Below are 24,310 nucleotides of genomic sequence, written 5' to 3'. Positions count from 1 at the left end.
TGGCAATACAAGTTATACATTTACACGTTGTTGTCAAAAGGGTCAAATTAGACTGCCTTCTTTACATTCATATACTGAATATCTACAGAAGCTTATAACTGACGATGTACCTGAAAGTTAAATCTTTACCAACTGCATTAGATCCTACAAATCGGTATCCACTATGAACATTAACGGTGGCACTGCACGTGACATCCGTCTTGAAAAAATGTTGTTTATTGATGAATGTTCAATGGCATCCAGTCACTTACTCAACACCATTCATAAACTTCTACAAACGTTTATGAATAATAATATTCGATTTGGAGGAAAGGTACTTTTATGAGGAGGAGATTTTAGACAGTGATTAGCTATTCTTCCAGATGCCATGCACTCAGCTATTGTTCAGTGCACCTTAAAATACGCAGACAATTGGCATTACTTTCAAAAGATACAGTTAGTAAAAAAGATACGATGTCCAGAACCAGATCATAACAATTGCTTATTACAACTGAGAGATGGTACACTCACCAATACAGATGGACTTCACCCACATATTATTACAATTCCTCAAGCCTTTATCTGCAACGACTTAGTTACAGAGACATTTGGAACAGCAATCTCATTAGACAAAATGCCCCTTTTAACACAACGCACTATATTATGTCCAAAAAATATTAATGTGGAAAACATAAATACCCAAGTCATTCCATTACTTCCTGGAGAGACACAACTCTTTCTAAGCTCTGACAAACTTGACTCTGATCACAACAATAACCATCTTAAATGACCTTACAAGTTCTGAGCTGGAATTACCTTTTACACTTAAACGGCGTGTACAAAGAAATTTTCAAATAAACCATTACACTGTGCCACACACTTTATTGTTTGATTTCTATTTGCATCATCTACACCGTCACACTATTCTATATCTCATTCATACATCACGCTCTTTGTCATTCCCAACACCAGGGGTTGGCGAGCGAAGCCCACCCCACAGACCCTACAAGCAACGGACGGGACACACACAAAGAGGGGGATTCAAACAAGACACAGGAACACAAAAAGAAAGAAGACGCCCGCGCAACAACAATCCCCCCCCCCCCCCCCCCCCACACACACACACATCCATAAGAAGTGACACCCAAAGCCACATATTCTAAAGTGAACGTCAACACCTTCACACTAGACAGCATAGGTGTCAGCATAGGTGGATCTCCTTACAATAAAGCACTATTAACCGTTCAACTGCAGAAAAGGAAACATATTAACAGTGACTGCGATCCTCCGGAGTGGCAGCAAATCTGTTAATAAATGGTCGTACATGTCACTCAATATTCAAAATACCGGTCCCAATCACAGAGACATCAGTATCCACTATGAACATTCACAGTAGCAATGCCCGAGACATCCGTCTTGCAAAACTGATAATTATTGATGAATGTACAATGGCATCCAGTCACTTACTCAACACCATTGATAAACTTCTACAAACGTTCATGAATAATAATATTCCCTTTGGAGGAAAAGTTCTTTTATTAGGAGGAGATTTTAGACAATGCTTAGCTATTGTTCCACATGCCATGCGCTCAGCTATTGTTCAGTCCACCTTAAAATACGCAGACAATTGGCATTGCTTTAAAACAATACAGTTGGTACAAAACATGCGATGTCCAGATCCAGAATATAACAGTTGGCTAATACAACTGGGAAATGTACACTCACAAATACAGATGGACTTCACCCAGATATTATTTCCATTCCACAATCCTTTATCTCAGACGACTTAGTAAAAGAGATATTTGGAACAGCAATCACATTAGACCAAATACCCCTGTTAACACAACGCACTATATTATGTCCAAAAAATATTAATGTTAATCTCATTAATAACCAAGTCATTTCATTACTTCCTGGAGAGACACAGATCTTTCTAAGCTCAGACAAAGTTGACTCTGATGACGACAATGAACATATAAATTTCCCCTTAGAATATTTGAACACTATTAACCCTGCCGGATTACCACAACACGACCTTGCCCTTAAAAACGGAACAATAAACATGCTATTAAGAAACCTTAACACAAAAAAGGGTTTATACAATGGCACACGGTTAGTCGTCAACACAATGACACGCAATGTTATTCAAGCGACATTTCTTACAGGATCACATGCTAACAATACTGTTCTCATTCCTAGAATTGACCTTACAAGTTCTGAGCTAGAATTACCTTTTACATTGAAACGCCGACAGTTCCCCATTAAACCTGCATTTGCCATGACCATCAACAAATCACAAGGACAAACCATGGACAAGGTTGGCATCAACCTCTCTGAACCCGTTTTTGGACATGGACAACTTTATGTTGCCTTCTCACGTGTTCGCCGTTCATCTGACGTTAAAGTTAAAATTATAAATAATCCATGCCAAGGAAGACTCATTCAAGGACAAGACGCCATCTTTACTGCTAATGTTGTATACAAAGAAATATTCCAATAAAACATTAATATATGACAAACACTCTATTTGTTATTTCTATGGGCATCATCCAAAGCTGCACACTATTCTATATCTAATTCATACATCTGACTCTTTCTCATGTCCCAACGCCAGGGGTTGGCGAGCGAAGCGAGCAGGGGGCGGAGCCCCCTAGTTACAGTAGAATCGGACCCATCAGGTGTCAATGCATAATATCATTTGTCTGGTTACATACAATAAAAAATCTATTATTGTAGTTTACATCTTATGTAATATTTATTTAATAATCCTTTTCTGTTGTTTTAAATAATGTGATATATTAAGTTTTTATTACAAGACAATCCTTAACATGAACTTCAATGAGGTAGATGGTCACCAATAATTTTAACAGATTTATACGTATGTTTAAGCTACAACTTCACCATACATGCTCATTTATTAACATTAGTGTATGAAAAGTTTTGCATTTGTATTGCTGGAAAGGTGTATAAGCAATATTAAAATGAAAAAGTTAAGTTATTGTTACTACTTAAAACAATATGAGATATGCTTAACGTCTTCCTTTATTTTTGATTTTTAGGTTCTTGGTTAAATGTTACTGCTTTAGCATTGCTTGGAAAATTAGCCATTAGTGCTGCATTCAATGTTATATATATCTACACTTCTGAGATTTATCCTACAGTTATAAGGTACTCCAGCAATCATTAATTATATTTTGGTTTATTTTATGAACAGTGTTAATATCTTTGTTGATAATTTTTTAATTTTTCTTACCTGTACTAATTGCCAACTTTATATGGTTGTCTTTTGGTTAATAATTTCGAAATCCAGCTCTTTGTCTTCCATATAACATTAAAAACTTCAGTTTCAGAATTTTATTAAAAATGTAATTGTTACCATTTCTTTACAGTTTACTTCCAATTTTGTAGTTAAAGTCAGTTGTCTGTTGCTTTTCTTGTGCAGAGATTATCTTCTTCAGTCCAGGCTAACCGAGTTCATTTAATTGTACTAAACTATCTAAGCGATATACATAAAAATTTAAAAGAGGACCTGGAAGAAAAACATTGCATTACGTATTTTGCTTTTCATATTCAATCTTAGAGCTTAATCATTAATAATAATAATTTTATATTCTAATCACTATTCTTAGTTTATAGACTGAATTATATATCAAAAAGCTATGTGCCAGATTTTAACTTTGTGGCCTACAAAAGAAAGTTGGGCATAAAGAACAAGCAGAATTTGCACTTTTTGGATACAGAGATGGGCAGAAAGCAACTTTAGGGCATTAAGTTGTGAAGACTAAGCAGTTATAGCTTTTGAAATAATTCAGAACTTGTGGCAGCATTTGTACAATTGGGGGTTTATAGGTGATTTTTGTAATTATGTACAGTAGTAATATAGTCTAAAAAAGACAAGGTAAAATATCACTGCTTCTGAAATGGAACAGTTTAAGGCACAAACAATGTTATGTGCATGTTGAAAACATTTTTAAACGTAATTATTTGTGTTTGATCCACTATAACTTTAAGAATTGCCACATGTAGACTACTTTCTGTTCCTAGTTTTGAACCATTTATCTTTCATAATAAGTTGTCAGCTTCAATAGGCTTTTATTCAAATCTTATTTTAAATCATCCTGTTATACTGCTATTACTAATTAGGAGTGCCATATGAAACACCATGGCCTGCCTATACCTCCGGAAAATGAACATTGTCCACAAACAGGAAGTCAGTTCACAAAGGATCTCGCTTTTAAATTGAAGACCCACCTTTCCCCCTCATTCACTGGTCAAAAGTTCTGTCTTCAATAAAAAAGTGCAAATAAAAAATGTAAAATGCCAGGTAAAGTGATAGCTTAAAATGTATTCTGTACATGGAAAATGAAGACAGAAAAGGTCTGAAGGGTTATTGGTTAGTAGGAAGAGCAGAAAACATTGACAATAGTTGCTGCATACTAAAAAGTGAAAGAGTGTATCTTATTTCAAAGTGATTGATCGCACTGGTTATTTTGAAGATGACACTCTGGCTTGACATGGTTGCTTATTAATACAATAATAAACACTCTAAACATAATGAACAACTTCCTGTGTTTAATTTCTTTTTTCATACAATACAGTATCAGCCATTTTTATTACAAGCACTATTATTTAAAGTATGCTTCTTTCCATCAGTATATTTGATTAGAAATAACTGTATTTTTTGTTATTTGTTATAGGAATGCTGGACTAGGAGTTTGTTCAATGTCTTGCAGGTTTGGTGGAATTCTAGCACCATTTGTTCCTTCACTGGTTGGTTTCTTAAAAGTATTTTTCTCTCATTTAATTGTCTTGATCCCTAGAAACAAAATCCGCCTATTTAACCACCTTTTTCTATATTGTTTTACATTTTATGTTAGAAAGTTCTTCATGACACCATGCCTTTCATAGTGTTTGGTCTTGCTGGAATCTCGGCTGGCTTTCTTGATTTATTTCTCCCTGAAACACTTAACAAACCAATTACAGAAACCGTTTCTGAGGTGGAGCCTCTAACTTGTCAGCCACTAGAGGGAAAAGAGGTAACTGTAAATCTATTAAATGAAAATATTGGCTAATAATAGTAATAATTATTTACATTTATATAGCACTTTTGTCACTATTTAATAAAGTGTTTTTGCAAAGTAAACAGGCAGCCACTTCAACCACCACCAATGTGCAGCATCAGCCTTGCGCCAGTATGCTCACCACACATTAGTTGATGAAAAACTGAGAGACAGTAGCCAATTAGAGACAGGGAAAGATTAGGGGGCCACAATGACTTGGCTGTGGTGGGCAATTTAGCCAGGACTTGGGAAACACCTACTCTTTGAAGGATGCTCAGGGATCTTTTATGACCACAGAGAAGCAGGACCTCAACTTTACATATCATCATAATGAGGATGACTCCTAAAAACATGCATCTCTTCACCTTAATTTTTATATGCATATACATTTAAGTACATACATACTTTTTCTAGAAATATTCAATAGTGAGTCATACAATTGAATGCTCTTGCATTATATTTAATAATTTGCAAGAATAATATGCAGTGTAATAGCTCCAACTAGCATAGGGCAACCCAAACTGTGTTGTTTTGTTTATTTCGGCCTATAAGTCATCATCTAAAAATGATTTCTTGATTTTTTTTTTTATGCCATCAATATAAGCTGTGTTCGCTGCAGTATTCAATCTTTACTATATTTAGTAATGTTTTAGTCTGATAATGACATTGACACAGTGGATGTAGAAATTATTCAGACCTCTTCACCTTTTAAATACTTTGTGTTATAGATTTAACTTTAAATTGATAAATTTACCTTTTTTCCCATCAATCTACACTTCATAATCCATAATAACAAAATGGAAAAAGTTACCTTGTGCTGTGAGTCAAATAAACAATAAAAATCTTTAACTCAAGAATTACTTGTGTCCACTCACTCAGACCCTACCATAAACATCTCATTGATGAAGTTCTGCAGAGATGGTCATCCTTTCAACAGGTTCTCCCATGTCAGCAGATGACTTCTGAAGCTCTGTTAAAGGGACCGTTGGGTTCTTGGACACCTCCCTAATCAAGGCACTTCTAGCCCAGTAACATAATTTGACTGGACATTCAACTTGCTTCTAAGCGTCTTCCATCTCACAATTATTGAGACCAATAATGTTGCCCTGGGAACACAAAGCTTTAGAAATGGTGATATATCCTTTCCCTGATTTTGCCTTACTACAATTTGATCACAGAGGATTGCAGAGAGTTCCTTGAACTTCATGGCTTGGTTTTTGTCTTGACTTGCAGTGTGAATTGTTGGACATTATGTACACACAGGTGTGTGTTTGCTACAGGTGGACTCCAGTTCAAATCTCAGGGGTAATTAAAGCAATCTGGATGCACCTGAAGGGTCTGAATGTTTATATGAATTAGATATTTCAGTTTTTAATGTTTAATACATTTGCAAACCTCTTTGAAAATACATTTTCACATTCTATCATTATGGGTTATTGAGTACAGATTGATGGGAAAAAACGGCAAATACATCAATCTAAAATGAAATCTACAACAGAATAAAGTGTGCAGAAAGTGAAAAGGGCTGTATACCTACTTTCTGAATCCACTGTATGTGAGCAGCAAAGTGGGACAATTTGTAATACGTATTGTATTGATACTACTGGTATGTTTAAGCATTAGTTTTCTTAGGAAAACATGAATGAAAAGAAAGACATCAAGTATATGATATTTTCACATCACATTTTACCTACAATGCTTGTATTGAGTATAGTTTTTATTTTCATTTGTTTTATAGGTGGGCAATCTCTATAGGCAACATTTGCAGAATTTAGAAGACACCTTATTTTAACTTAAATACATTTTGTCAATTGTAAAATTTTAATATATTAAAATGTTATTATAGTCTGAGTTACAGGTGAAGTTGACTGGAGACTATTAAGGTCAAGAATGAAGATGTGGACAACTAATTAAGCATTTATGGAAGGTGACTATTGGCTAAAATTGAATATACCCAACCATGCCAGTTTATTCAAGCAGAAAATTCTAAATCACCTTGTAGTTAATTCTGTGATTTAAATTTTCTTCTTTCAGTTAAGTACTACTCTTGTAGTTTGCTTTGACATAAAATATTTTATATTTCTAAACAAAGTAGATAATTTATGAGTAACATACTGTTTATTAATCATCCAATTTATTCATAAAGTTATTATCTTAAAAATTAGTAAGAGCAGCATGGTGATGCAATGGTAGCACCCCTGTCTCATGGTAAGGAGACCAGGGTATGCATCCTGGGTCCTCCCTTGCATTGAGTTTCCATGTCAGATTAGGTGGATTGGTGACTCTAAATTGGCCCTTGTGTGTGTGTGTGTGTGTGTGTGTGTTTTGTGTGTTCACCCTGTGATGGAGTGGGACCCTGTCCAAAATTTGTTCCAGACTTGCACCCAGTGCTTGCTGGGATAGGCTCGAGCCCCCCAGTACAGTATGTTCCTTTAGCTCTCTTATTGAAATATAAGAATTTAAAAGTGTTTATTTATATTAACGTGAAAATAGTATACTTACAGGTATTTATTTAACAGACGCTGGACTTCTGTTTAGGATCATAAAATATGGAATAGTTAATAAAATCGACATATACACTGTATTTTGAAATATTTGTGAGACAGTATGTTTTATTTTGGGGATAGGAGTTATTGAAGCACTAATGTGATTCAACAGCAGAAACACAGAATTCAATATAGAAAAAAAAACAAATTAATGAGGTTTATGCTTTTACAAGTACTGTACTACTAAACTATTTTCATCTGTCACAGTCAATATGTTCCAAACATACTCATAATAAGTGTGCTGTTTTCTTACATCATGCCAAATAAAGAATAACAATCCAAGCTGCTTATTCCACTACAAGTTTGAAGGTAGACTGGAGTATATTTGAGTGCAAGGCGTCCATTGCAGAGTGCACTCATACTGAGCATAATCGAAGCTTCAGGTCAGCATTGCCTAAATTAGAATTGTGTGCAAACTCTGTACACAGTGTGAAGCCTAGAATTTTTGAAACAACACTCTGTAGCTACTATATAAGGCAACCAGACTAACTACTGTACTGCCAGAAAAAGCACCTAGTAAAATAAATAAAAATTAATTCTGCATGAATTTTTAGAGGCTGGTTGATGGTAAAATGTTACTGCTTATTATTCTTTTAACAGGCTGTCAGAGTATTCCTCTTGTGATAAAGACTTGGTTGCACAGCAGTAAATAATTTCAGATAAATTTGCTTATTACTGCAATGGCTTGTGTTATTCCACCAGCCAAACTGTAACTCCGTAATAAGGGACGTTAATGCTGAAATTAGCTTTGTTTAGCAAGCGCTACCATAACATATAGTGCAGTGTTAGCAGACATAAAGGGTCATAGCACTGTACTAGCTGTGGATCGAGACAGGACTGAGTAGTGATCCTCAGGTCTAAGTGATGTTGTAGTGATGCGGCTAGTCTTGTTGTTCTTTTATGTTTCTCCTTGGTTTGGAAACCTAGCCGCCTGATTGCCTGTTAATAGTGGTGCTCCGGCAATTAAAGTCTTGTCTTCTCTCAATTGACTATTTGCAGCTGCAAAGTTTGCTCAATTTAAAGGGACAAAGCACAGGTAAATAGTACATCTTCATGTAAACTTAATGAAAATAATTGCATTCATTAAGCTACTGTATATTAGATCGAAATGAGTGTCTCTGTCATTACTTTTAAGTCATTAACAGTAAATGTTATTCATGTTGAGTTTCTAAAAAAGCCATAAACTATATGTCAATTGAATGGAAGCTAATGATGACGAAAGATAAACATTAGTAGAATTGTATGGGAAGCTTAATTGTCTCTCTGCAACTCATGGGTGGACGATAATCTACCATCACATGACCTTGGTGTGTGCCCTGGCATATGCGAAAGAAAAAAAGGGAATGCAGGTTTTTTTTTACCAAATTCAACCCACCAAATTATCACCTCCACTTTGCATGTGCATGCGTCACCCAATACAACAGGTATTATTTTATCTTTCTTAAGGTAAATATATAAATGCTAATGATTAATTGTGACATAATATTAGGAGAGTCTATAGCAATGATAAGATCACATTTATTTATATTTTGCATGTTACTGTATTGAGCATAAGGCAGTATTATTGTGTAGCTGCAACAGGATTTTAGGATATAGATATCTCCACTGCCGAACTAATCCCACCATGCCTTAACTCAAGACTTGAAGATCAGCATCACTTCAGATTTCATCTGCTGTTGTCAACTGACCGGTTGATTATGCTCTAAAAGTAGCTATGTTGCAGCTACAGTCATGAAATTTCTAACATCTTGCCCTCACTCAATAGCACCAGCATTTTTCTGTTTCAGTGGTACTTCACGCTTTTCCATATAATACACGTATGTGGTTACTCATACATTTTATCACTGCCCCTTTGATCTAAAGTACAAGTAACCATTGGCTTCAGTCTCTGAGGGAGACCACTCCTCAGCTTGTTTTATTTTTATATGTGATTTTCATAAGAGTGTAAATAAATAAATAAAACCTGTGGGGTTCTTAATCTGGTAATATGATAACTCATTATCTCAATTACAAAGTTTATAAAAGAAGGGTTAATATTTGCCATTCATTATGCACACAGTTTTCCTAATAACTGAATTAATCCAACAGTCCCAAAGCATATACTGTAAAATATGTAGTCTGAGGCTAGACAGTATTCATAAAGAATGTCTCATTGCAGTGCAAACTTCACAGTTGAGCACAAGTTCTATATAATACATACTGTGAGAGATCTTATATCAGATCTGAAGAAGACTAGCAAATATATATCCACAACACCTGGAAGGAATACAGTCTGGTGGAAACTAGCAACATCTTTCAATGTACACTTTCTGGTGGCTGAGTGGTTTTTTAATTACAGACCCTGACTCTGCATCTTTTTACTGAAGATTAATAATGGTTAAATGTATGTTGAACCATATTTCACTATTTCTTATATTATGCAATATAAATATTTCCACGCATTGCTTGTTTTTTTCTGTGGCATTGAGTTAAATATATTTCATTAAGTATCCACTCCGAATATAATGAAAGATATAGTCTTGATATAGTTTATGGAATATTTGTGCTTCTTCATGTCTGCAAACGTCTGTCTGATGAATTGGGAATTTATTTTGTAATGTTACCTACCATAACAGGTATGTTAAACCTCATAAATTGGTCTAAGTACGCAACTTTGTTCCCCATCTCTATCTCCAAAAAGCCCACAGCAACTGCTGTTATCCTTGGTCTTGATCCACTGCAAGTCTGCAGCTCTGAGGCACACTGAAAGAGCCCTAAACCCAAAAATTAGTCTTGTTACCATAAATATGTACTAAGACCAGACCAGCACAGGGCACACTGCAGCTGACTCAAATAGTTCTTACAACTTGACCTAATCAGTGACTAAAACTATATTGTACTGTAGAAAGCAGCTTTTTGTCTGTTTTCACCACTTTTGTACGGATACTGACCATTCTGCAGCTAAGTTACTGTACTTGCATTTTCTGTTTGCTGCCTGTTTTTTTTGCTTAATATTGTATTCTCATACCTGATTATTTAGATATTTTTATACTGATGATAATTCTGCATATTTAGTGCTATTGTTTGTTTTTCTATGTTTATCGACTGATGTTTCCTGTTATGTTTTAATTGCAAAACAGTGTAATATTTTTAACAAAAGTATCAGTACAATTTGGAGATCTTTTGTTAATTTGCAATATCAAAATACGTGCTTAATGGATAATCAAACTTTTTTTATGTATTTTATTGTTTAACAGGGCAAAGATAGTAATTGCTCAAAAGAAGATGAGACATGGAGACAGTGGATACACTGAACGCCAGTTTGTTTTATCTTTGTGGTTAACGATATTCAGAACATTCCAGCAAGCATGATAAATGCTTCTTAAGGATTAATTATATTCAGTGATTTTTTTTTTTATTTTCATCATTAATAAATATAAAAACTGTATATACATAAGCATTTACTAGTTACATGTGATATTAATGAGATGATCTAATTTTATAAATAAACTATTTTTATAGGAACTGTTTTTCTGAGGTGTAAATCTTTTTTCTGACATTTTTGTGTAAATGTGAAAAAATATTGAAATGTATTTTCTGTACTTAACTGTTTTATTTTTTGACTGGTTGTATGGTAAAGCAAATATTCTAAAAAAAAAAAAAAACAATGTATTTTTAAAAAATGTGATATGTGAAAAGAAAACTTTATGCCATGATTCCAGAATTATTATTTACTTACTTGGCTGATTCCTTTATCCAAGGCACCTTACAACATTTGAGGGATGGAATTGGTTACATTTCTTTTAGTGTTTTTCCAGTTGGAGCACAGGGAGGTAAAGTAACTTACTTATGTTCACTCCATGTCAGTAACAGGATTTAAACTCACAATCTTAGGGTGTAAAGTCCAAAGCCTTAAGTTACCCACTACGCCACACTTGGCATTAGTCCAAAGCCTGCTTCTATTAAATAAATAAATAGATAAAGACAATATATTGACATGAATTTTGGACTGGATTCCTAACTTGAATGCTAGACATGACACAGGGCTTTTATTGACACAAACTATTGGGCCTGATGATTATATTTGTCTAAGTGCTAATATATGATTTGAACCAAAAAATGTGAGTTGGCATGTATCGGAATTAAGCATTTCAATTTTTAGCCTTTAAAATGTACTGCTTTCTTTTTAAGTGCCTAAACATGCACACCAGGTTTATAAATACTTCTCAGTGTTAGCTTTTATTCATCTTATTCTGGAGTCAATGGCATTTAATTTAAAAAATGGTTGTTTACAAATATAGATTGTGTCTGAAACACACTAAAAAGGAATGTATACGGGTTTATATTTTATAATTTTAGGTATTTTATATACAGCACATTTATATATTTTTTACATTAAGAAAATTTTTTTTTAAGAATTACTGTAAGTCAGGCATTTCATTGTCTGGATTTATAGAGGCATAGATGTTTACAGACACTGGACCTGCAAAGGTTATTTGGAGTATATTAATGTATAATCTCAAAAGTGGAATTAAAAGCCTATTATCAGCAAATGAGTTGTTTGTTTTAAATATTAATGTCCAGTGCAGCAAATGCATAGCTGTGACCCATACATGATTTGTTTTCTTTCTTTTTTGGTCAGTGTTGCAGTGGAGCATAAGCTTGTTTAGGACACTCAGGCTCACTCTGACTTGACAACTAATGTAAAATAATTACTGTATCTTTATTCTGTGACGGTTAACCCAGAATCTGCAGAATAAACCAATGTTCCTTGCAAACTGCACACTTCTCCCTAGTGATGCATGATAATGCATTCCTATAATGATACAAACTATTCCATAAAGCCTAGAAAAAATATGTTGTTGATTTTTTAGCAGCAAGTAATTTTTTAAAAAATTTTTTCAATAAAAAATGACAAAATTCTTTGCAATGTCATTTTAAATTTGGGAGTCAGACTGGTGGATTGGATGACTTTGGATCTAATATTTACTTTGAATGTATTGACTTGCAGTGTGGATGGAGAATTATTACATGGAAATATGGAAAGGTAATAATTTTCATGTTCAAGTTCCAGTGTTTTGGAACATGGATGTTCATTTGCCAGTTACACTGCTCATTCAGTACTGGAATTTTACTTTTGCTAACAATCGGCAGACAGTATCCAAAAATATTTATTGATTTAGAGTCCTTATTGTAAAGGATCATATTCAGAATTTTCAAAACAATTATACAGCGAGACAAATCTCTTTGCTCATTTTACTTGCACAGAAGATAAATGTCTATGTAGTTGTCCTCACAGGTGGCGCAGTGGTAGTGCTGCTGCTTTGCAGTAAGGAGACTGTGGAAGATTGTGGGATCGCTTCCCGGTTCCTCCCTGTGTGGATAGCGCTTTGAGTACTGAGAAAAGCGCTATATAAATGTAATGAATTATTATTATTATAGTGTCACAGACGGGCTGGGGACCCTACCCAGCCGGGACGCCTGGACGGTCCCTTGGAGAGACGATACCTCCCCTGGGCCATGAGAGGGCAGCTGCCCGGGTCTGCTTGTGGGCCACTGGAATGGAGCTGGGACGCTCATCCCTACGGGAGGACGTGGCCACCACCAGGGGGCGCCTGGACGGTTATGGAACCCTGGATGGCAGCACTTCCGCCACACCAGGAAGTGCTGCTGGAAGACATCCCAGGGGCACCTGGAGTGCTTCCAGGTGCTCTCCTGACACTTCTGCCACACCAGGAAGTGTCATCAGGTGGAGCACCTGGAGCCCATCCGGGTCATTATAAAAGGGGCCTCCTCCCTCCAGTACACGAACCAGAGTTGGGAGGAAGGAGACGGTGCTTATGAGGAGGGGAGTGGAGGTCAGAAGAAGAGAAAGAAAGGAAGAGAGTTGTTGGAGGAGGGCATTGTGGTGCTCTGGAGAAATAAAGGAGTATGTTTTAGACATTCTGGTGTCTGTCTGTCTGTGTCCAGGGGTATGCTTTCCACAGTAGATCACCTGCAGTTTATTGTAAGAACCAGAACAAAATATGGCAGAAGAATCTCTGAATGATGTTTTAAGTGTGAACTCTCCTGATTTTAGTTCAGCAGTGGCTCCCATGATGAAAAAAACTATGTAAAGTGGGAATGCAAACATTTCTTCCATATCTGGCCTATCTCAATCTCGTGCTTCTAGACATGTAGAACGTGACAACCCAAAGCAATTTTGAAAGTCATTGATAATTCCCAATATTTTTTTTCTTTGCCTTTTTAAAGCTGTTAATTAAGTTGTTATATATTTAAATATTATTTTTATGTTTCTTTGGTTTTTAGACAGTAAGAAATGGCCTACTACCCTCCACCTTGATAAATTTGTTACATATTTTAGGTGTTAAATGATTATAATATGAACTGAGTGGCTCCATGACTAGCTTATTTAGTCTTTGTTTTGCATATGTGGCAGGAAGGCTGCATTATAGACAGGATTATGTGCTACTGAGTATTCTAGAGATTGTCTGGGGTAGGATTTGGAAAGGTTGCCCTTTAAGTGATCTTAAATGTCCACTGTTGCCTATGGGAAAGGCTTACAGTGCCATTGTTGTACCCTAGTACATCCTTCTTTTTTATCTTCACCCTTTAAGACCTTGGATTCAAGTGAACATGTCCTTCAATGCTGTAGCATAACTGAGTCCATGTTGTGTTTATACAGGAGTTCAGGCAGTTTGACAAAGATACGGCAAAATGTTATAATAAGTATCACTTCATGGCTTTGTCTGAAACTGTTAATTCTAGGAAACATAGAATGATTATTCATTTTTGATGTAATATGCACACAAAAACAAGTTGCACAGACTAAAAATGAGTCCTGTTATGGCATTACAGAAATGTGTAGAATGACAGAATGAGGACCAGGAAATTGACGTGAAAGGTAAACCTGGAAAGTTTTTATTAATACTACAGTTTATATTAACCAAAACCATAGGAAGAATCAGAAACAAAATCTAAGAACAAGTGAAGTTGAAGCCAGAAATAAACACATAGAATAAAGGGTTTTTTGACTCACCAAGTTGGGCAGTGCTATGCTCAAAATGGTGACTATTTACTGTATACTGTCGCACTGATGATGCCATGGTCACAACTTCCAGGATCTGCTCCTAGCAACCATATAGCAGCTGATCAACAAACTGGCCTTACCTATTCAAAATAAAAATAGAGTTGTAATTTATAATTACTATCATTAATAATTTTATTCTTTTGAGAAAGGCTTTCCATATGAATTGTTAAAGTGCCATATGTTTCTTTATGTTAAATAATATAATGGAGGTGCTTTCTTTTGAACTGAAAAAAATTATTTTCTTCAGAAAAAAATGTAAAGGAACCTCTGTTCATGATAACTTTGGTATTTCTTTTATATATACTAAGTATAGTGGAAGTAAGTACTTCTCTGTTTATTCTCTATTTATTCTTCGACCGTCTATCAATCACATTTTCTACCATGTATTATTTTGGGCCTGTATTTGAACAGCTTTATGAATCATTTTATATAAAAAAATTTTCCCATCAGTGCATTCCTCACTTAACTTGATCTTTTTTTTATCTATTTCTGTCTGTTTTAACCCTTGTGGCTTTTGTGAGGTGGTTGAGTCCCTCTCCTTCCATTCTTTCTAACACATCTCTTGAAACTACCTCACTATTGGACTGTCAGTGTGCTGTTCTGCATTTATATACAGTATTTTGTTGCTCTCCTGCCCTTCTGGTTACTGGATGATTCATTTTTCCTTGATCCAGAATAAAGAATTTTGCCATAAGCATGAGAAATTCAATAATATCAACTTGGTTTCTACTGATGACCCTGTGTACATGTGAATGGAAGTAGAACCCTTTTTTCACTATAGTGGTAACCAGGCTCCCACACACTGGCAAAGAATACAGGAATCAGAGTCTTGTTTTTCATACTTGCCCTTATGTGGTGAATCAGGAGTACAATATGCTAATCGTACACATTAGATCTGAACTAAATACTTTACATTTACAGAAAGCAATATTTAAAATACCTTGCATACAAACACAATATTGTATTTCTGGAACTAAGCTTATTACAATTCTGAAGTTAATACTGTAATCCTGAGTGGAAGGCAGCCACACACAGAATTCACTCTAGCTCCATATGTCCAAAACATTCAATTATTCAGCTTAAAATCTTTTATCGAGCACATCTATGTTGTTTGCAATTGTCCAAAATGTTTCCAGGGCAAAATTCAACCTGTGAACGTTGCAATCGAGCCCCAGCTTCACTGGGCCACATGTTTTGGGTGTGTACCAAATTAATAACACTCTGGACGAAAATCTTTAAATGCCTATCAGACAGCCTTGATGTCACAATTCCTCTTAATCCATTAACAGCTGTGTTTGGTATACTTCCAGATGGTCCTAAAGTGGAGAAGGACAAATAAACTAATTGCCTTTACTTCACTATTAGCACATAGCCTTATTTTGCTCAACTGGAAGAATCCTAATCCACCTCTTTTAAGTCAGTGGGTAACTGATATTAAATACTATTTGAAATTGGAAAAAATCAAATTCTCACTTAGAGGATCTGTTCAAAACTTTTTTAAAAACCTGGCAGGACCTAATCAATAACATTTTAGAATAAGCATATATATTGGGGGGAAAAGACTCCTTTCTCTCATTACTACTCTTAACAGTTTTGCTCTGGTTGTTGGCCTTCCTCTCTTTCTCATGAGAGGGGGTTGATTTGATTTTAGCTTTGTTAAGTTTGAGTTGATTGTATGGAATGTTATATGCTTTTACTAAATTCAATAAGAGATCCAAAAAAAAAAAAAACAGTGATCCATTCAAATCTATTACAGCAATTAAAGATTAATTGGACACCTTGCTCAACTTCCTTTCTCTATTATAGGATTGCAGGGCCCGTAGACTAGTATTGGGCAGAAGGCATGAAATAATCCCATGTGGGACACCAATACATTATAAAGGAGATTCCCTCACTGCCAACCAATGTACAGTTCACCAGTTTACCGAAAATGCATATCTTTAGGGTTAGGGACTAAACTAAAACACCCAAAGTATCCATACATGCAAATTTGGAAAATGTGTGAGAAAATGAGACTTTGAATTATTCCTGTCTGCTTTTATAAATCATTGTATTAGCTCTTTCTTTGAAGCTGCAGCAAAAATAAATTTAAGATCCATAAAGTATATATTATCAATTCAATTCAGTCCAATTCAGTTTAATCTTGTATAGCAGTCTATAGTGACTATGGGTTCAGAACACTTACATATATTTACAAATAAAATATGATATTACTAAACACCCTGCCTGAACTGCCCCGCAGAACCTTAATGTAAAGATACAGTACTAATATTGAGAAAAACACCTACATATTTATTATTGTTTTCTTGATAACATCTGCATTTTTGTTTGATGTATTGATATATATATTTTTAGTTTCCTTCGTCTAAATTTAAATACAGATGATGAAGAGAGGAAGAGAACAAATCAGAAGCCACTATGATCCTATCTCTTCATATGGCTTAAATATAAGGTGCAGTTTGGGACATAAATCATTATCAACTGCAAACACTCAATACTGAAACACTTAAACTGTATACTGAAATGCACACATCACAAATTGAAACTTCTAGCTCTAGTTAATTTTGACATTTTGTACAAGTTGCAGTCGAGCTTTTCCTGGCCCAACGTGGGTACCTAGGTCAAAAGGACTGACAAAGTTGGTACACTTCCAGATCATGATTGGAATATACTGTGATGTCTGAATGTCACTGTAAAAAGTGTTAGGGCCACCCCAATTGTCACACTTTTCAGGAAAGACTGATGCCTAGTTTTGTCCGGCCCAGTGCAAGTAAGGTGGTGGAGTTTGTTTTGGTATTTTTTAAAAATGCAGTGACTTAACTAACGATATACTGTTACATTGCATTGTTCATTTTTCACAAACAGCACTTTATTTGTAAGTTAACATTTTCTTGATTTATAGTTTACTTATATATATATATATATATATATATAATATATATATATATATATATATATATAGTTATATAAACCCAGTGACATCAACACTTTGTTTCATGTGATTAATGCTATAAAATCACAAAGTCCTAGATTGTCTCTTGTATGTAAAAGTTGCAGGACTGACAATCCTTTTGTGTCCTAAATGGCACCTCATACTTAAATAATTATTTCTTTAAACAATATTTTGAGAACTTTCTACCACAAGGTGGCAGCAAGAGGTCATCTTTGGGTACTCCTCCTAATATGTTTACATATCCTTTTTGTTTCTGTAATTGTATACAGTATCTTTTGTTTTTCTCTTTCATTATTAACTTCAGTGTGGCTTATTGCTAGTTGTATTTTATTTTGAATAAAATTACCAGTCTATGCAAAATTGCAACAGAACAGAAAAAAAATAATATTAATAATAACATGTCAAACATGTATGTGTGCTTTATTATCTAGGTTCTCTAAATTGGATCAGTATGAGTGAGTTGGTATCCGTGAGTGTGCTCTGTGCTAAACTGGCCCCATGTCCAGAGTTGATACCCAGCTTGTGTTCGAACAATGCTTCTATTGTAGGCACAGGTTCAAGTTACCCTTATCCAGATAAGCAGCTTAGAAAATAGATAAAATAATTGAGTGAAGTTAACTGAAGAATGTAATGCAAAAAGAAAAAAAAACATAGATATGGATGGAATGTGCACAAGGTTTTGTTAAAGGCCAGGGTTGCCTTGGTCCACCCAGACAGACTGCTATACTACCTAATCTGAGAAACTTGCATTTCACCTTTCAAATGTGTATTAATTCAATTTAATTAGAAATACCCAAATATGTTATGATTACTTGCCACATTCTTTTCTCCTTTCCCTAGTTCCACATAACATTAGCTGGCTGAACAGATCAACACCAACAATAGTTGGGATTATGGCTGAGCAGGCCCAAATATACTGCTTTACTGCTGGCACACGATAACAGCACAAAATGGAGTGATCAAAACCATCAGCATGAGCACACACCTGCAACTGGTCCCGACTCCTTTTAATGAAAAAAGTGCCAACCTGCCTGCCAATATATTGTCACTGGAGTAGCTGACTACTCTACCTCATACTACTATGAATGAGAAGTGCCTATATTTTTTCAGCCAAGCAGTACAAGCAGTTTACTTTCTAAGTGTATAATATATGGAAAGTGGCATGGACCACCCAATTTTATTGAAGCCCCACCACTTTCTGATTTTTGTCCTCCATGCTGATGTGCACACTCCCCACATTCAGTTCCTAGGTTGTGATTCACACTGAGGGCTCTAAAACTGTATGGCAGGCAGGACTTTGGCACTAATACTCCAATAAATAATTTAAATGTTTTATTATTTTCCAAAATAAATATCTAAAATCTTAAAGGATATATCTACAATTTACACTACTATATCAGAAGAACTCTCCTGCAGGTATTTGCAAAGCTAGTTAAATCAAAAGGCTGTATAATTGGCAATAGGGTCAATTTAGCCAGGACCAGCTTGTAGGGTGAGGAGACTAGGCAATCGCTTCAGAAAGCACTTGGGTAAGGATGGCAATTTAATGCAATAGTATTTTTTTAATATTATAAAATAAGCAGGAAGTTCGCAATGCAATCCCAGCAATTACCAACACATTCGGAGACAAAATCATTGACCATAAAATATAATGCACACATTTAGACACTACTATAAGGCCTTATATTCTACTCAGATCAAAAAAGACAAGACACAACCTAACACGCTTTTGGATGCATTACAGATACTACACCTAGATACTCTCAGTGTAGAAGAATTGGACAAACCTCTGGCACTATCAGAATTACTAGATGCTATGAACTCATTTAAGAGTGGGAAAGCAGCAGGCCCTTATGGTTACCCTGCCGAATTTTATAAAAAAATTCTCAATTAAGTTAGCTCCCCTTTTATTAGCAACATTTACAGAAACCATAAGATTCTACCTCAAACTTTTCGCCAAGCATTAATTACTGTTAAACACGTACTACAAAGATATTTCAATGTTCCTTAAAAGTTTTGAAGAATCAGCGTTCTAAGCTTACAGATGGTGTAACGTCTATTACAGAGCTGATTGTATGGCGATTGGGTATTTGGAGAAAGAAAAGTAAGGACAGTACTGCTACAATAAATTATTTCATCGAAGGTTGCGCATGGCGCAGCAAGCATCTTGTGTGAGACATGAACAATTACTGCGCCACCGTGTTCCCATGTTTAATAACATGCTTTAACTCCTATCATCATGAAAATTATATCACGTATACATCTCAGTATTTGAATTATTCAGAGAGCTGTAATATTACAAATGTAATGGATTCTGTGTCCTGTCGGAGGAAGAGAAAGCCCAGAAGCACATAGTGATTCACACAAATAGAGCACATAGAAGATCAAATACAAAACAAAGCATTTAACGTGCTACTTCAGTTACGATGGGATTTGAGAAACTAGTAAATTAAATGATTTTAAGATGAAGTTTGGTCAGCACGGTAGCGCAGTGGGTAGCACTGCTGCCTCGCAGTTAGGAGACCCGGGTTCGCTTCCCTGCGTGGAGTTTGCATGTTCTCCCCGTGTCTGCGTGGGTTTCCTCTGGATACTCCGGTTTCCTCCCACAGTCCAAAGACATGCAGGTTAGATGCATTGGCGATTCTAAATTGTCCCTAGTGCATGCCTGGTGTGTGGGTGTGTTTGTGCGCGCCCTGCGGTGGGGCTGGCGCCCTGCCTGGGGTTTATTTCCTGCCTTGCGCCCTGTGTTGGCTGGGATTGGCTCCAGCAGACCCCCGTGACCCTGTAGTTAGGATATAGCGCGTTGGATAATGGATGGATGGAAGATGAAGTTTATGATGTTCTACTTTAATGACAAAATAAACTATGTGATTAAAGTGGAAATTTCGAGATTAAAGTTAGCATTTCGTGCTTTTTTCCCCACTGTATGTCTATTTTTTTTTTCTCTGTACCCTAATAAGCTTTCATTTGAAACTCAGACAGTGGGCTACGACTCACCTTTTCACGGCGACTTTTGATATGTGACAACTTCTTTTTTATTTCGGGCACTGTGCGCCTTTGTGAACTTGAGCTTTCAAGTTTCTCCGACACTCTATGTCACTCGATCAACTTCCTTTTGTTGTCTATACCACTGTTTAAACCAACAAATAGTACTTTTTTCCTTGCCTCCACTTGGTATTCGCTGAAATTCTTCTATTTTCCCTCATGCTTTTGCCATTGTCTTTTCACAGACGGCTGAGCTTTAAGGGCTATTTATTTTGATTTGTATATTCAAAGAGGCATAATTCTGAGAGGAGTTGGGGCGGGACAGCAGGCATGTGCGTTACTTTTCACGCTGACCGGGATTTATGTAGCTGTAGAACGTGGATGTTGGCGTTCGCACAGATTTAAACATCTGGATTTTTTTCTGCGTACGAACATTTCCGCTTTTGTGCTTATGCCATGTTATAGTGTGAGTTCAACGCACGGCGTTATACATGAGGCCCCTGGTGAGTGGTCAGTGGTCTACAGTATGTCATTAAATGACTTAGTGGCATTGTTATAAGTTGATAATTCATGGGACATGGTATTACATAATTATCCAATGAAACATGTTTATCTGCCAATCCTACCAAGGTTTTGAGACTCCCAGATCTTTTCAGGCAAGTGCAGTAATCTTCCTATGACCATCATCGTTGGCATCATCCCATTGCCACATTTGTATTGCTAGCATGTGTCATAATACTTCAGGTTGACCACCTGGCTGTTCTGGCAAGGTCAAAAACTGCAGAAACAAAGGTTAAAGGGCAAGAACATGAAGACAAAATAAAAGTAAAAAAACAAGGTCAAAAGCCAAATCTTCAACAATAATCATTATGCCATGTGTAAGTGGTGTGGAGGTACAAGAACCAGGGTTTGGTGATGATTCACATGAACAATAAGTTGGACTGGTCTGACAACACAGTGACAGTGGAGATGAAGGGTCAGAGCAGACTGTACTTGCTAAGGAGACTCTGGTCTTTTGAAGTATGCGGCAAGCTGCTGGAAATGTTCTACCAGTCCATACTAGGCAGTATGGTGTTCTATGCTGCAGGGAAGCAACCTGAGCTCAAAAGAAGCACAATGCCTGAACAAACTAACAGGAACGCCTACTCCATCATAGGGCAAACTCTGAACATACTGGAAGCTGTTGTAGAAAAGAGAATGGTGGCAAAATTGGATGCCATCATGTAAAATCCCCTCCATCCCCTCCAGGAGGTGCTATCTTGGAGCACTTTTAGGCATGGCTCATTCCACCATGGTGTGCTAAGAAATCCCCCTCTGGGGTCTTTTCTGCCCACCGCTATTAGCCAATTCAACGCTTCCTCCTGGTGTACTCCTAAATTAATTTTGAGATTTTGCACAATATGCAATTATTTGTTTGCTTATCAATTGATTGATTGATTGGCTGCATTATTTGTCCTTTGCATCTATATGCTTGTTTTTTATGTTTCTGATGCTGTATGGGATCTAAATTTGGAAATAATAAAGTTGATCTAATCTAATCTAATCTAATCTAATCTAATCTAATCTAATCTAATCTAATCTAAAAACCAATATCTCAGTTAAAAAATACACAAAGTCTTGGATGCCTGAATAGACTTTTTTCACTATTGTGGTCTCCTGTATTACTGTGGTATCTACCATCTTAACTAGAATCAAGACGATGATGTCATGTTATGACTTCTCACCATCTCAAAGTAACAATGGGACATTGCAGCTAACAGTGAAGAAGCCCAAAATGCTCAAAATGGTAGTATTTGTGAGAAGCAAAATGGTGGAGGGAAATTGGTAAACACTAATAACAAAAAAAAGTTCAAAATAACAAAACAGCAATAAAGTGAAACTAAATTCAGCAATGCTCAAAACTTTAAAAATCATATTATTTTGTGTAGGAGCTGAATGCTGCCTAGTTGTTGCCTTTTTTATGAGAACTCAAGCAGTATCCCCCTTGGTGGTAGTCACGAGAATAATGCATGTGCAAATATAATGTGCCTGCCTACTCATGCAAATCTTCTTTTACACTTTTCGTGGAAAGTAGACCATTGGCCCGGGTGCAACCATTATTTTCACAGTGTATATAATAAAGCCTTTCTTGGCAACACTAGGGGGAAGCCAGGAAATAATCATGGACAGGGTGTCAGCTCATCTTAGAGCAAACACATACAGTCACAAGTCAACTTAAAATCACCACTTAACCTGACCTGCACATTTTTGAGGATGGACATAGGATGCTAGATTTGTGAGAAAGCATTGCCACCCATTGCACAGCCATGTCTCCCTGCCTATATTTAGTTTTTCAAATTAATGTATTTAGATAGGACAACTACATACCTGAAACTGTTTTTTTGAAACAGGAAGCATGAACTGTTACACTGTATTAGGCAATTTAGATACTGTGGGCAGATTTTTCCTAACAATGCAAGACTCAAATTGTGTGAATGAAATAGAAAAGCATTTCAATAATAATATTAATAATAATTACTGAATTATTCATCATATACAGTAATTGCTGCTGTTCATCTGCTCTAATATTATAAATTACTATTGGCTTAGTTTTTTATTCTTATACTAGAATCTATAGCCTTCTTAAATTATTCGTATGCTTCCTTAATGTTAGCATTAACTACCCCAAGGAGTTTTGAGATATCACATTTTAAACTAGCCCATTCTAGTGAATGCTAACCAAAAATGATTTAAGTCAATTTTAAGATTTATTCCCTCCATGTATATGATATTCCCATTTTACCATGTGGCAATGAAAATACATACAACATGCTACCAAACAGTCCACTTTTCCAAGGCATTCTAGTAGACGGTTCCCTTGGGATTCCAATACTAATTCATGCTTCCATGATAGGGACACTGTTTTAAATGTTTAAAGTTACCTGTGTTTTTAAGAATTGTTCCTGAAGCCATTTGTTTTGACAAAACAGTCTTTGCTTGCACCATATTTTAAAGAGATAGAGCATTTATTGCAGAAATGTTTCTAGCAGCTGTTTCTTCAGCATTCCAACCAAAGATTTGTCTAAGCTCTTTGGCCAGGCAAAGGTATCCTTGGATTAGAATCCAAGTACTGTCCCTAAGTCTATCCTTTAATTTTGTAACCATCAAATAAAATAACATTGCACAATGTTCTACATTTTGGTATATTGCTATATTTTTTTATAGTCTTTATTGGTTAGCATACATTTGGGAATAAGAATTCCAGTGAAATACAATGGCAAATAAAGCCTAAATAATGTTGGGCCTTTTTTGCATCAGAATTGTATTAAAATAATTTAGTTACCATCTTGTGGAAAAATTGAATTAGACCTCAGTGAGCATTTAGGTTACACTGCAAAAAATACTTAAGTAAAAACTAGAGAAAAAAACTTTAAATGGGAGTTGTTTTGTTTTTATTTAGCAAAAAAACCTACCAATGGGGTAAGCAAAATTTACTTGACAAGATTTCTTAAAGTAAATTAAATAATCGTAAATACAATTTTTTTTATAAGTCAATAATACATATAATAGGGGAAACAATTTAATATAACAATATAAATACTTTTCTACTTGCTTTGGTTTCATTTTTGTAGTTAAGACTGACTTACAAAATTCAAGTAAATATACAGCTTTTTATTCTGTCCCTTTTTTTGTCTGACTGGGTGTAGTTGGTATGATTTAAGAGCTGTTAACAGGCAGG

The 24,310-nt window shown here is 35.6% G+C and overlaps 1 protein-coding gene across 4 annotated transcripts in view; it reads left to right on the top strand.

Moving 5' to 3' along the window:
- slc22a15 (solute carrier family 22 member 15) overlaps positions 1-11,549 on the top strand; it is a 51,370-nt gene extending 39,821 nt beyond the window's left edge. For 2 of the 4 annotated variants that reach the window (XM_051922837.1, XM_028795367.2), the window contains exons 9-12: positions 3,039-3,147; positions 4,677-4,749; positions 4,857-5,015; positions 10,822-11,549. In XM_051922837.1, coding sequence (XP_051778797.1) covers positions 3,039-3,147; positions 4,677-4,749; positions 4,857-5,015; positions 10,822-10,878 — 398 coding nt within the window. In that variant the 3' untranslated portion in view covers positions 10,879-11,549. Of the gene's footprint in view, positions 1-3,038; positions 3,148-4,676; positions 4,750-4,856; positions 5,016-6,777; positions 6,967-10,821 lie in introns of those variants that run through there. The other 2 variants (XM_028795370.2, XM_028795369.2) reach the window with 2 other exon arrangements.
- The last annotated feature ends 12,761 nt before the right edge of the window (positions 11,550-24,310 follow it).

The sequence above is a fragment of the Erpetoichthys calabaricus genome, chromosome 2 (genome assembly GCF_900747795.2).
Source record: "Erpetoichthys calabaricus chromosome 2, fErpCal1.3, whole genome shotgun sequence".
Classification (NCBI taxonomy): Eukaryota; Metazoa; Chordata; class Cladistia; order Polypteriformes; family Polypteridae; genus Erpetoichthys; species Erpetoichthys calabaricus.
This window is presented reverse-complemented; position numbering and strand designations above follow the sequence as displayed.